This window comes from Phaenicophaeus curvirostris, chromosome 6 (genome assembly GCF_032191515.1).
Source record: "Phaenicophaeus curvirostris isolate KB17595 chromosome 6, BPBGC_Pcur_1.0, whole genome shotgun sequence".
NCBI classification, from domain to species: Eukaryota; Metazoa; Chordata; class Aves; order Cuculiformes; family Cuculidae; genus Phaenicophaeus; species Phaenicophaeus curvirostris.
Window position 1 is genome coordinate 18,642,899 of NC_091397.1, and position 15,078 is coordinate 18,657,976.

The following is a 15,078-nucleotide window of genomic DNA, read 5'->3' on the forward strand; positions in this document are numbered from 1 at the left end:
GTAAGTCAGGGGAAAGGCTTTAGTTGATTCCAGTGATCTCGGAGATACCTCTTCATGGGCAACTTCTCAGGAGTAGTTAACAACAAATAACTTGTTTTTGATACAGAAACTGTTGGGCAGAGTTAAGAACACAGGAGAGTTGAGGTGCCTGCAGCTGTCAATGAATATACAAAGAAAAAAAACCCAAACCAGAGAAAAATCCATAAGGCAGAGCACTGTTTCCTTAAAGTATGAGGCAGAGCTATGCCTAAGAAGATCGTGTAGGGGAACAGCTCGACATCAAATGTGTTGTGATAGCCTAGATATTTTTGAGATGTGGTTTATTGCTCCACTATGTGAAATCGTAAGTAGAGGTTAGTTTCAGTGGTGGTCCTTTAAAGTCTGTGTTTAGCAGAGATGTGAGTACGATGTGCACTTCATCATGAAGGCAAGCTTCTCAACATTTGTCCTTTTGCTCAAGGTTTATGTGGTCATGCTGTAGACAGAAGAAAGGCAATATGTGACTTGAGGAATGTGATTGTAAGGAAAACTGTTGTTTTGGAGTTTGTTTAGTTCTTGTGCCAGCTACTTTGCATCCTCATAGCTTTCTGAAGCCTTTACGTGTAGGTTGATTTTTGCCCTACTTAATCTCTGCAGCCATTGTGTGCTGTGGGATCTCCTAATTGTTGTATTCTAATACTTATGAAAGTAACATATATTAATTCTGTAAAATGTTTTTTCTGTAAATGTATGGATTTACAGACTAGCTGATAGTGAGATGAGATGCGAACATTTGTAACTTATCTTTGATGACTTATCTATGTTAAGAACCTCATCCTTGGCAAGAAGTACAATCTTCTACTGTTTTTGTGCAGATACGATCCATGAACCACATAATTCATTTATGTGCAACTTTAAAATACCTCTAAACCAGAAATGTACAGTTTTAATATATGATTTAATTTGACTTTTAATCCCAGTGTCTGAATTTACCCTTGGAGAATGGTGATTTTTACACTTTTTTATGTGTAATTGCACATATAATTATTAAGCTTGCATTTTGAGTTTGAAACTTAGACTTACCACTAGTTTAGTATTAAATATTTCCTCTTTCTATCTAGTTGTTTGTAATTTCAGGTGAAATGTCCAACATTCTGTGGGGAAGAACACCTGTAGCATTTGATTTTTGAGATATACTGAGAAGCAAAATAATTAATAGGAAGAGTGAAATGGCAGGTTATAACTAGAAGAGAGTATGTCATATGATTAATTCAGCAAATAGAGTGTACTACAACACTGTTTTTATATCAGTTACATATTGTCAAACACCATGAAGTATTCTTAACAGTACTATTTGATATTCAGATTTCAGACAACTGGCCTGGGTACAGTCTGGATTTGTTCACTTACCCTCAGCACTACTATGGAGATCTGGAATATGTGCTCATACCTCATGGCATTATTGTTGACAGGTATGTGTAGTTTGAATGTTACTAGTTCAATTCTTTGGTCAGTAGTAGTATTCTTTTTTATAAAGTCTATCAACCATGGATAGTGTGTATATAACATTTGTCCTAAAATATTACATTAGCAATTATGAAAATGCTTTTGTTTATTTAATTTGAAAAAATACAAAATTGCTTGAAGGTTAGAATATGCTAGACTTGTAGTTGGCTTTGCAACTCCCTGTGTGATTTCTTTCACCTGTTTTCTGATTTGGGCATTGAATGAGATCGAGTCCCACAAAAAGGAGACTGTGATCATGTAGTGAAATTGGCATTTAAATGTAAATGATGGGAGTGCTGAACTGAAGGTGAAAGGGCAAGTACAATGCTTTGTATGTAGTTATACTTAAATGTCCCACTTGCAGTTTAACTGTCCTGTGTTTTTAATATAAAAAAGAGGAAAACTACATTCAGTTATATGCAATATTGGCAACTTCCTAATACAAATCATTAATATCGATCAACCTAATGGTTCCCAACTTCTGCTATTCAGCACAACTGAAAAGCATGTCACGGACAGTTTGAGTCCACATGCAAGGTTTGGAGGGTGGCAGTGGAAAAGCTTGATCATCCCTTATTCGCTACCTTGTAGCAGTTCCTGTATGCTCTCAGTGTAGTCATTTTATGCTGCTTTAATATTTGTGGCAGTCCAGCTTACTGTTCATGCTCATTTACTGTTTGGACATACTGTTAAAAATCTTAGGAAAAAGTTACAAGGTGGAAATGGTAATTTTCAACAGTTTATTTATTGGGAACATCTGAATGGAATGTCATAGGACTTTTGCAGCTTGCAGCTTTCTACCTACCGTATTTAAAGAGCCAATTGCAAGTACTGAAATTGTTGTTACTCATTGAAAGAAAATTGTAAATAACCATCATAAGGAAGAGCTATGACTCCTGTATATGTTTTTAAACACAAGCTTTCTTTCATTGCCTTTTCGGTTAACATTTTGTTGAATTTTTCATCTCTCTTGGTTAGGATCAACTGACTTTTAGTTCCTCTTGTTTTTAAAAAATAATAAGTTGCAACTTATTTTATTATAGAATTCAATATAAATTTATTTGAAGTAAGCATTGAACTCCAGTGTAGTGTTTGTACTCCAGCAGAAAATACTGATTCTGTTCTAATGGAAGAGGATGCAAAGTTTTCATGTAGGAAGAAGACTCTCAGCACTTGAGAAAATCCTCTTATCAGTTGGTAGGAATTAAATATAGGTTAAAAAAATGGTATGTTTTATTTAGAAATTTAAATCAGTACATTTTTTTCCTATGCTGGAGTTTGTACTCTTTTAAAATAGAAAGTGATCTTCAGAATTTTTGGAAATTTCAGCTCCTCAAACAACTATTGAAGAACATGAAAAAAAATGAAAATCACCAGAGAAGTGTTTCTTCTTAATGAGCAGTTTTCCCCATTATTCTCAGACTTGATACAAGGTGATGAAAGACTGGTTTATTAATCTTCAGTAAAGTAATGAAAGTCTTTAACTAATCTTCATTCTTACATCAGTAAAAGGAATTATATATTTGAGGTTAGACAAGGTCATCTATTGATATCTTCTGTTTTTCAGAATCCAAAAAATTCCAATCACTGCTATATGGAATTTACTTGAGCAGTGCAAATACAAAGATGTGAAAATGAAGCAACAAGTCTTACTCATAACTATTACATTATCTTCAATGTAGAGCTTATTCTTTTCTGGTACATGCGCACATGCAGATCTCACTAAAGTTAGTGGCACTAAAGTTTGTGGCACTAAAGTTAGTGGCACTAATGTGGCAAATGGATTCCCATGTAGAGAAAACAAAAGGACAAAAAAAGTAATCATGAAATACACGGGGTAGATTATAGGATTACTTAATGAATTGCATCCTGACAAGAAGTCCAGTCTCACTGAAGCTGCTAATCCAGAGATCTATTAAAGAATTTACCAGTGAAAGCATTTACAGAAAATAATGCATTGAGCTGTTCTTCCTCAGAACATCAAATGACATTGTTGAGTTTTCTGTTGATGCTTGCTTTGCATCTGGAAATGACCTGGTACCCCATTTGAGGTCTAGAAATGCCATCTACCTTGTTCTTTAGAAACCAAAGCCATAAATACTTAAGATAAGCATTCATGTTTATTATTTTTATCTTGAAAATTTATATATGGCATAAAGTGTACCTTTGGGTTTCGGTCATCTGCCACATTTTGCTTCCAATGCAGAATTCTCAAAGAGAAGCGAGATATGGGAAGCCTGTAATTCTGGGTTAACTGGAGCATAACTTTGATTTTTCTTACATGTGAGACCTTGAACAAGTCATTTAAGCTTTTTGCACTCCTCTTTTTTGTTATGTGAAATAGTGACAGTGTACACTTACATTCTTTGTAAAATTTTGATTTATTCCATATTTCTTTGTAGCATTCATGTACATTTTTATTAAAGTTTTAGTGGTGGGGTCTTCCAAAGCCTATCAGTGTGAAAAATTTCTAATAATTTTCTTCCCTATCTTTCACTTAATTTATTGTTCTTGGGTAGTAACTAACATAGCAAGTTAGGCAACTGTATGGGAGTATTTTGTATTGATATTTTCTGTGAGGTAAAACCAAAGGCGAAGTTGCGTTCTTTACTCCAAAGTCTCTGAAATGCTTAGAATTCAATGTACACTGAGATGTTTTGCTCTCTTCTCTATAACTGGGGAATTTATGCATTTAACTTTAACCAGTTTGATTCACACACTTTGCATCTTACATCCATTACTCTATCTCTGGCTACTGTGCACTTGATCCAAAGCCAGTCAAGCTAAGCTGAGACACTGAAACAGGTTGTCAGTCAACCTGTGTGCTCACCATAGTGTTTGTTTGTAACCACACTGAAAGCATAACATGAACTTAGAGAATTTGCATCTAATGTTATTTATCCTTAATTTTCTTTGCCCCAGGACAGAACGATTGGCCAAAGACATTGTGCAAGACATTGGAGACAATGATATTGTGGTTCTCTGTGTTCTCAAAGGTGGCTACAAGTTCTGTGCTGACCTTGTGGAGCACATTAAAAATCTCAGCAGAAATTCAGAAAGGTTCATCTCCATGAAAGTTGATTTTGTTAGACTGAAAAGTTACCACGTAAGTCAACAACTTATTTATGTAGATTCTCGTTGTATATTCCTAATAAATGCTGGACTTATGTAAATGGGAAATCTTTTGTTAAAAAAAATATAAGAAAAACAACATGAAAAGCATTTTTCTTTGAAAAACCTGTGCGTTTTACTTTCAAAATATTTGCTCATGTCACTTTGTACTTTATGGATAGCATGAATGAGGATGTTAAGCATCCTCAAGATGTATTTTTTTATTTATTCTGTCTTCACTTTTGGACAGAAAATTATTCACATTCCCTTCATGTGAAATGTTGGTGCGTTGTTTGTTCTTAAAATACTCAACAATTCTGTCAAGTTTATTCCATGTTACTTAATTTTCCACCCCCACCCTCACATAGTTTGGCATAACTGCAAGATAATAAAACAATGTCTTGTTCTAAATGTTTTAATGCTAAGAAATGCTTTCATCTGCATAACATGCGGTTCACATGGTAGCAAAATGTACCACTAGATGATGATAGTGTTTTATAAGAAAACTAAACAAGCCATTGTGGCAAATCCATTGTTGAAGTAAGGATCAAGATTTCCTGTTATCTTCAGAGGAAATTATGCAGTAGCAATTCATTTGTTTCAGTGAGGCAATGAGAGTGACATGACCGACCTTTTTGGAACATGTGATTACAATTTCTATTTGTATAAGCTGTACCTTTATATTCCACCCGGCAGTAAACACTCCATAGCGAGGGAGCATTTCTAGAAGTGAATTGTCCAAGAATCATCTCAGCAAGTACACTGAAAAAATGGAGTGATGATAGAATTGCTCTGAGTACAATTGCAACTTGTTGGTACGATAGTTCCCACAATAACTCTGTGTCCTTTCCAAAGACAGATGTTGGTTGGTTGGCATTTTGTTCAGACCTCTGTGACCATAAACTTCTCCTAACTATCACAAATCCAGTCTAAATTTTTTCCGTTATGGAAAAGAAGTGGATGAGTGCCTTTTATAGCCATCTGGTTAGGATTTGGTCCTGGCACTTCTATTTCAAGAATTAGTCAGATCTATGAAAGACTGGTGCAGTGCTAATATTGTACAATTTCTAGGTATTTAGCAGTGTTGCAGAACAAATTAATAAAGTAAAATATAATGTTGGTCCCACATAAAGGCACATGGAAATTATACTCAAGGTTTTTGGTGTAGTGATGATAGTTCTTCAATAATACTGCTTTGTGAATAAGAAATTACTTAAATTGGTCTTTATTTTGCACCTGGCATACAGGTAATGCACATGCATTTCCTATTGGGTTATCTTTTATCCAATATGAGGATACCCTCATTCTAAAATTGCTTTCCTTGGTGGCAAATCAACTCTTATTAGCCATACTAACCCATAACCAATGAGTGCCAGGAGATGTAAACCACAGAAGTGTGAAAATCTTCACATCATTGCATAGGGGATAAAATAAAAGCACGTTTTATCAAGCTGAAACTGCAATACAGTTTTTGTTATGCAAGGACAAAATTATCAAGGCTAAGTCCTAGATGATCCTAGCATTTAGAGTCTGTGCATATTTTGGATTTAAACCCCATGCTTTAGCTGGAAGGTAGTGGCTTCCTTAGAACTAGTGCTTGCATCTAATTTTTATAAAATATGTTTGTTTTTTTTTAAGAAGTGCATCCAAACAGGTGCCATATAGCGAGAGCCTGAAGCTGTGCTTGACTGAGTGCTTGAAACAGTTCTTGATATTTGGTCTTGAGAAACTGAATGACACTGCAGTATGAGTTTGAAATGACGTTAATATTGGTAGATTCAGTCCATGAGACATGCATACACGTAATGCTGACTGAAGTACCAGTACCTGCCATCCTTTGAGTTTTGAGTTATCATTTTGTCTGTCCAGTTGCAGGCTTTAGAGAACATACCCTTGTCAAGATAGCTGTGGTCAGAACACCTGAGGAACTCACTGTTGCTAGTTGGAGTGGTCCTTTATCCCAGCCTTATATGAGACTCACAAATTCCCCATCTCAGTTTATTCTGTGTTAACATACCTCTCGTGCTTTTTTTTTACACTTTAATCAAAGGCAGATAATTACAGCTTTAGGGGTAAGACTCTACATGAAGTCTCGGAGTATCATTGATTCCAGTTCTTTGCTTCCCTTTGCCTTTTCTGTTCCACTTTCTATTAAGACTTATTACTGCTCTCAACTCCTTTTTCTGTCTTGTTATCTCCTTTTCATTTTATAGACACGATTCTTCTCACATTATTTAACCTGCTATCTTTTACTAACTGTTCTCTGTTTCTTTCCTAAAGGGAGTCCTGCTGCTGTCAATATAATTCTTTCAAATATGTCTCCTTCCCCCTCTCCAGCTGTTTAAATCCAACAACTAATTTCATCTCAAACTCATGGGATTCTTGAGTTGTATCATTCCAGCTTCAATATTGAAAGGTTAGTTGATTTTTAGAGGTTGTAATAAAAGTGGGGTTTCTCCATTTAGTTGTGTAGCAAAAATTGGCAGTAACTGTAACCCAAAGTCAGATCTCAGCATCACTGGAAGTACACCTTAACTGCAAAGAATCAGTGGAAAACATTGTACTTTGGTATCTGGTATATTCACATGATTACCTTTCAGATCAAAGGTGATTGAAAATATGACCAGATTTACATGGCTCTTTGTTTTTTCAAACCTGTCATCACATTCCAGAATTTAGATCCTTAATTGGTATATTAAGATCTGCTTTCATATCAAGTAGCTGGAAGTTTGGCCTGTCATTTCTTTTCTAGACTTCTTCATAAAAATGGATTTATTTTTTAAAAAAAGCACAGAGCATTTAGATTCTCTGGATATTAATAAGATGAGTGGCTGCTAGCACTTCTGTAATCACGATGGCTTTGTCTGGTTTGCGAAGTATTGGCATAAATGCCTAAGCTTGGACATTTTTATGAGAAACTTTCCTGTGTTTTGCAAGTGCCATCTTGTTTCATTATCTCAAATTGGAATGTCAGATCATTCTCCATAGAAATACGATTTTTAGAGAATGTCATTTCTTGTAGACTTTCAGGTGATATGATACACTTGTTCTCATTTTAATTTTGTGTATTTCAATGAGCTCAAAATAAGGAGATTTGATTAGAGGTTCTGTGGTGACTTTACAAGCTTCTAGCACAGTGAGCGAATTAAAAGAAAGTACTGAGGTTAGAGTTAGAAAATATGATTTCAGAAATAAACTTATATGGAAGTACTGCATAGACTTAAGGGTAAAAGAATAGGCAGCTATGAGTTTTAAGAGACAGAGAGAAGAAAACAAAAACTTTTTTGAATGAACTCAAGTGGTAAGGCAGTATCTTTCTGGAAGCACTGGAATTGTCCTCCCATGAAATATGATGCAGATATGGAAAGTTGCATGCCAAGTTTTAGGTGAACACAGTGTATTCTAGAAACACTGATGAAAGAACAGATAGAATTTGGTGACTTCTTAGATATTAAGTTCTAAGAGAATGGATTTGAATCTAGCATAAGTTGGAAACTGTGGAATTGTCTGCAGACTTTTGAATTTAAAACTGGATGAATAAAATCTAATATATTCAGTTTTCACCATGCTGAATTTTTTCCTGAGTGACTTCTCTTTCATAGGGAATCAGAGCTCTGAAGTTGAAAAGAGGTGAGAGTTCCAGACTGACAGAATTCAAAATTATTTTCAAAAATGTAAGTTGAAGTCAAGGACGAAAAGTAATGGAGGAAGAAATTAGACTTGAGAGTGTCATCCAAGGAAAATATGACACCAGCAGGAGTGGTAAGAAACATGGATCCAGAAGTTCTTTAATATGTTTGTGATATTGGTAACATTAGCAGATTGAAGAACTAATTAGGAAGAATCCAGAGGGAAGTACAGCAGTAGAAGCAGGAAGATATTTTACCAGGCTGTTTACAAATTAATGGATAGGACTAGACAGGAAAGAATGTTTAAGGATGAACAAAAAGAGAGAGTGAACACAGCGATAGAAGGAGGTGGATGTCACAAAGGGAAGGCCTCAGTGGGATATATTTTAGTAAAAAAGGCATTGCATGAGAACTGTACTGGAAGAGTAGAGTGTTCATGAACCATAATTAGAGCTTCTCTTTGATTATTAAGGAAGAGACAATTTAGGACAGGCTGATAAAGATAAAGGTTGAATTAGAGCTTGAGACAGAAGAGGATGTTCTGGCTTATCAAATCTAATCCACTACTAATAGATGCAACAGTATCATCTAATCCTTTTGTGATTTCTTTGGTTATTCTTGTGTGGACTAAAGTGACAGAAGTCCAATCATCTCTGTTATTTTGAAATTGTGCAGTGCACTTCTGAAAGAGAGTAGTAGATGAATTGTTGATAATCAGATTATACATCATAGTTGTAAATTCCATCTTGAGCACGGATTTTTCACAGAACATTGATCTGTTTTGTATATAGTATCTGAATTGAGGATTCTAGAAATGCATTTTTCATATTCTGTTGTCAAGGAGATATTGTTGAAAATCATCCTGAAAAATATGAATGAACTTCAAAGGAATGATGCTTCGTAGTCACTTGGAGAAAACTTCTAGATGTTTATGGGGATTCGGTCAGTTTATGTAATTCTTTAAAATTAATACGTTATTTATGGTTTTTGGAATGTAACTAACAGAAAACGTGACCTCTGAATTATAATCCACGCACAATGGTTGCATTCAGGTCTATTCACAAAGAAATCTGTTGATATGATCTGTTTCCTCTTCAGCCTCCAGTTGTTTGAAATATATTTACAAGTGTTGGTTATTAATCTTGGCATAAATAGGACTGTTAGTGCTGCAAAATTCCAAAAACAAGCAACAAAACAGGCATTGTTTAGTAGAAATCTAAATGTTTTTGCGATATGAAGCCATCATGGTAAATAGTTTTGCTAAATCTCTCTGCTGTAGGAGTAAGGAAAAAAAAAGGGATTTTGTAATGAGTAAGTTGAAAGCCAGTTAGTAAATGTAGTAAAGTTATTTATTTTTTGGTCATGTGTCTTTACTTCTCATACACCATTACTAAATACTTTCATCACAGCAGCATGAGGCATTTAGACTATAATCAGAGTAGAAAAGGCTGTAAAGTGTATTCCAGCTTTGAATAATAACCTATTCTAATTCAGTATAATTTTACTGTATGGAACTTATTTTTTTAAAATCAATATGAACTTTACATCTGAAAGCAGTACAATGTATTCTTGACTCTAAAAGTAACTTCAAAATTCATTTTACAACATGAAAGAGACAACTAAGTGCATTGCTTGCATTTAGTGTTTCATATCTATACTCAGACTCTACACCAGTGTTGCACTGGTTGTTTATCTCCAAGCCGCTGTGTGATGAAACGACAATTTATGAACTCCTGAGAAAAATGGATGTCCTGAGATGAAAGAGAATCCACAGTAGCTTTTGTATTTATAGGTTATCTCTTGGGCAGATTGTGAGTATTTTACTTCATGCACACAGTTTAGCTGATGACCGTGTAATCTTCTTGATATTGATTAGCCATGGAAGAATTACAAATTGGTGCCTACCTGGTGGAATGAATTCCTATCAATTTTAAGACCAAATTCTGCAATACTTTCACAGGGTTGAACTCCAAATTATCTGTGAATTATCAGTTTGACATGCAAATAAATAGTTTCAGTGTAGGCAAAATGTGGTTTATTTATTTAATTTGGAGAGAGACTGCATGTACTACTAGATATTCCAAAACTAAAAAAACTCTTCTAACTTTTTTCAGATGCATGGCTTGCAGTCAGCACTGTGACAGTGAACACCTGTACAGAGAATTTCGTAGCATGATACGCTTTTAGAAGCCAAAGACCAACAAAAATATGACATTAATTTAGTCCACAGAAGCTACCAGTGTGAAGGATGTACACCTTAAAAGTTGTTGCTGTTCTGAGAAATGTGTTCTAGTGATTGTAGACAGTGCTCCAAATAGATGTCTTACAGGCAAGATTCACGTGAGAGATTTGGGACTAGAATACTACTCCTACACTTGCCGAAGGAGTTTTACCTCTGTGTACTTTTCCATGTCTATGAATGGATAAGATGGTGTTAGTGTCAAAGTATCTTTATGAGTGGAAGCTCTGTGTAATGCTCTAACCTACTAAAACTAGCAAGTAAAAGGTCCTTTGCAGTTCCAAGCCAAAGATAGTCCCAAGTCTTAAGCAGGAGCTGGTGCTATCTCTGTCTCTGATGCTCAGTTATTGCCTGAAGCTTAATAAGACCTGAGGTGATTAAGAAGGTGAGCAACAGTGGAAACAGATAATGTTTTGTGTGGAGATACTACAATTCAGAGTCCTCCTAACTGTGTCTAAATGTTCATTTTTCAAATGTTAAGAATTGTTTAAAAATGGAATATTTTTTTGGGTTTGTGGCAAACCTCAGACACCTCTCTTCTTCATCAGAGAGACGCTCCTCAGAGGTGTCAAAGGAAGCATGGATATTTCAGCCTTAATTATTTTTGAGAACCAACGTACTTTTCATAGTGTAATAAGCCAAGCTGGAGAAGGCTATGCTTTATGTAATGAAGTATGACCTTAAAATTCAGTGTCATGGAACTTCTCAGGTCTGGAAGCAGGTGCTCTTCTTTCTAGGTATCTACAGCTTCTATTTAACATGATGGCAGCATTGTGAGATATGAGACCTAAAAGCCATCACTACTCAAGGCTGTTTTGAGTTTAAAGAGGAAGTAAGTGTTTCTGAGTCAAGTTATTTTAATTAAAGCATGTAGTATTTTCCTGTTGGACACCGCTTACGGGCTTGGAATGTTGCTAATAATGTAAGTAGGCGTTAATTTGTGGGCATAGTTCAGGAAAGGTCATAATAAGCCTATCATACAGTCAGTTTATCGGGTTTATCTGTAATGTAAAACTTACTCATAGAGGGATGATCTTGGTAACTATGCATCAGATGACACACCTACACACCGCTTAAATATGTTAGCACCATCTGAAGTCTTAGTGATTTTTTTTTTAAGTATGAGTAAGTGTTTCAGTGACTCACGTATAAAAAATTTGGGGGGAACCAAACAGCTCAGCCGGGGGGAGAACTGAGTAGGAAGTGGCCTGATTGCCATGGGGACAGAATGAGAACAGATGTGGCAGCGAAGGCAGAGTGGTACTGAGCTGTGCTGCAGCTCTCCAGCAATATCAGAATATTGTCCTAAGGCACTTACGGGGCCTGTTAAAGCAAGTAATTACTTGCCTTTTCAAAATACTTTTCAGTTTTATCTGTTCTTCCCTGGTTAGGTATTGCCTTCCTTTATACTGATTTGTGATTTTTAGCTGTGGAATTCTTTTCTCTAAAAAGAAAAAAAATTACAGTTTTCCTGTCTTGTGGATTGGTACTCTGTTCTCCTGGACTTCAGATCTAATGCAAACTCCACAAGAGGTATTTTCTAATCTTTCTGAAGAAATTTGTCTCCCCAAGGGTCACATTTTTCTAACAAGCTGTAATGTTTACTTTTGAAAAAATGTTTTCCAATTTGGAATAAATGTTTTTGATTACAGTATGTTAATCTAAGGGTACAGCTACTATCTATGAATGAAGTTTTAGACTGAGGTTCATTTTTCTTAAATTTTTTAATTTATTTTTTTTTCCTGAGCTTAAATCTTTAGTATATTTAAGCAATCCAGGTTTCTAGAGTATCATAATATTTGAGACCATGGATACTTTTTAAATTGGTCGGTTTTTGAACAGAGTCAAAGCACCAAGGGATTTCATTAGAAGCATTCAAGAGGTCATCTTTTCAAAGAGTTATGTTCTGAGGTTCCCCTGGATACCATATGCAGTGGGTTATTACAAAGCCTAAAAAAAATGAAGTCTAGTCTTAATAAAATGTTTTGGTTCCTATTCCGCCAAAAATACAGCAAGCTACTACTAGACATTTCCAGCAATACTATATGTCATCATTAGGAGAGATCTGTAATCTGTCTTTTCAGTCTGCTTCACAGATTTTTGCAGTGACAGGAAGACAGGCTCTTATGTATACAAAAGGTCCAGAATATAATGGTTGTGAATCCTGCTGTACAAATAAGATCTGACAAATTTGAAAGTACTGTGACATGTTAATGCATTGGAAAAAGATCACCTTGATTACTTATCTGGATACTAAATATATAGTTTAGTGTGTGGGTTTTCTATATTTAGATCTGAAATGGGGCAAAATTAATTAAAAGAAGCCAGAGGGTTCTAATTTTTGCTTTTACTGGCTTCTCTTAAATGCTGTTTCTCAAAACAGATCATAGCATGTGTAATGTGCATGCAGTGCCACACCCCAGGGGTGCTGTAAGGCATTCAACAAAAAGGTTACTTTATATAAATATAGCAATAACAGCGGTACTGTGTTATTGCAGTGCTTATCAGCATGACAGATATAAAATTCTTTCCCTCCCTCATTTGATAGACAGGATTTAGAGTATTTAAATAGAGAAGGGATACTAGAAAATAACCTTGCAAAAAACTTCCAAAGGATACATGTGTTGTCAAAAGTTTCCAAGTTGTCACTAGCCAAGGGACTAAACATAGTGCTACTTAAGACAGCGCTACTGAGATCTGAGAGTCTGATACAACAGACTCTAGATTGCTGGGAGGGACTAAGCATTTGAGGTTTTATCAGTCTCATCTTTGGTGAATTTGCTTATACCCATATATCTGTTTCATCAGCCTATGGCTATTTTACAAATTTGAAGATTCTTGTCCTACCTTCCTTTTATCACCAAATCCTAGGAACTGCTGATAGTCAGGGTCAGAAGATTAGTACTTTGTGCTTTGTCTGGAGAAAGCTGTTTTCTCATTTGCTTTCAGAACCCCCCGAGGGACAGGGTTCTTAGTACAGAACTACAAATTTACTATGTGATTTTTCACAATGTTAATTTACTTTTGTTGATTACTTTACAACACAGTTTTAAAAATGGGGTAAGATGTTACATATGCATCTAGTCGTGTCCCAGCTGGCATGCTGAGACCCTGTGTTGATGCTGGGAAACATGGCTTCGAGTTCTGCTGCTGTAATGTTCATGCATTTAATGCTATTTAATTGGGTAAAAGATGGATACTGCAGTTAACACGGACTTGGACCCAAAGTGACTGTTTCCTAATTGAGTCTAGTAGAATTGGCTGTAGCATGCTTGATGTCCTTTATGGTTTTTACCATAGTATAGTAGCAGGAGGAAGATTTTTTGCTATGTTCTTTAGTTTATGGTTGTCTTCTGAGAGCTGAAGAAGAAAGAAAATTGAAGTCTCCTATGCCAAGAATGTGGCCTTTTATTATCACAAAGGTGGACACTCTTAGTAATACCTCCTGGCAGTCCGAAGTGAGTCCCTGAGTTGCAGATTTGGAGATTCTGCTTCCTAAATTGTTTTTTGCCTGTAAGTTTTAAATTCTATTTGCCTCCCATCTCTGGAGACAAAGTATGAATCTCACCTCACAGGACTGAACAGCTGTCTGAATCTTTTAGTATCTTTCCTTATCCTGGTAGTTTTGCAGATACGGAAACAAACCGGCATTTTGAGGACATATTGTGTTTCTGATTTATATACAATTATGAACATTTGGTATTGCATGTTCTTGATTTAAGTTCTCGCTGTTCTTTTTAAGTGTACAGGTGCTGTTTGTGCCACATGGTTATATGCAGTGCTGCAATCTTACTGCCTCATTCTTAAAACAACCCATTTAACCAATACCAAGCAAATATATAAAACTTAATTGCTACACCAGGAAAGAAAGTATGATATAATTTATTGTCTGTAGTCCTTATTAGCCAAGTTAACTGGTCTGAATTCTACTGCAATTTACAACAGTTTGGCCCTTTTCCTGTAGAGTTACTTTATGCCAATAAAACTGAAATCATATCTCTGTTTAGAGATTCTAAGGAAAGTTTTACCTGCAGTAGAACTGCGGGGTAGTTAGTAGATAATGTACAAAGTCATGTTTTTAGAAAGTTTTCATTATTTGAAAATATTTGAAATATCTTTATTCTGTATATCTACAGAACTTATTAGTAGGTGGGAATGTAGTGTTGAACACTTGCTTCCAGCAAAATGACAGTGTACAGAATTTAGAGCTTTTAACATTTGCCCCGAGCAAATACGTTCATATTTGCAAGTATAGCCTGTATTAACTGCATTAACATTGCTTGTGAGTTCACCTTTGTTGATGTCTGAGACCACAGACAAGAGAGGTCCATTCCAAATGCCTTGACTGGAAATGGAAAAGCTTCATAGAATCATAGAATCATAGAATAACCGGGTTGGAAGAGAACCACCAGATCATCGAGTCCAACCATTCCTATCAGTCACTAAACCATGCCCCTCAGCACCTCATCCACCCGTCCTTTAAACACCTCCAGGGAAGGTGACTCAACTACCTCCCTGGGCAGCCTGTTCCAGTGCCCAATGATGCTTTCTGTGAAGAATTTTTTCCTAATGCCCAGCCTAAATCTCCCCTGGTGGAGCTTGAGGCCATTCCCT

The 15,078-nt window shown here is 35.7% G+C and overlaps 1 protein-coding gene across 2 annotated transcripts in view; it reads left to right on the forward strand.

Annotated features, from left to right (window-relative positions):
• Positions 1–15,078, forward strand: part of PRTFDC1 (phosphoribosyl transferase domain containing 1) — a 47,800-nt gene that overhangs the window by 2,830 nt on the left and 29,892 nt on the right. For both annotated transcript variants that reach the window (XM_069859505.1, XM_069859506.1), the window contains exons 2-3: positions 1,345–1,451; positions 4,408–4,591. In XM_069859505.1, coding sequence (XP_069715606.1) covers positions 1,345–1,451; positions 4,408–4,591 — 291 coding nt within the window. The remainder of the gene's footprint in view (positions 1–1,344; positions 1,452–4,407; positions 4,592–15,078) is intronic.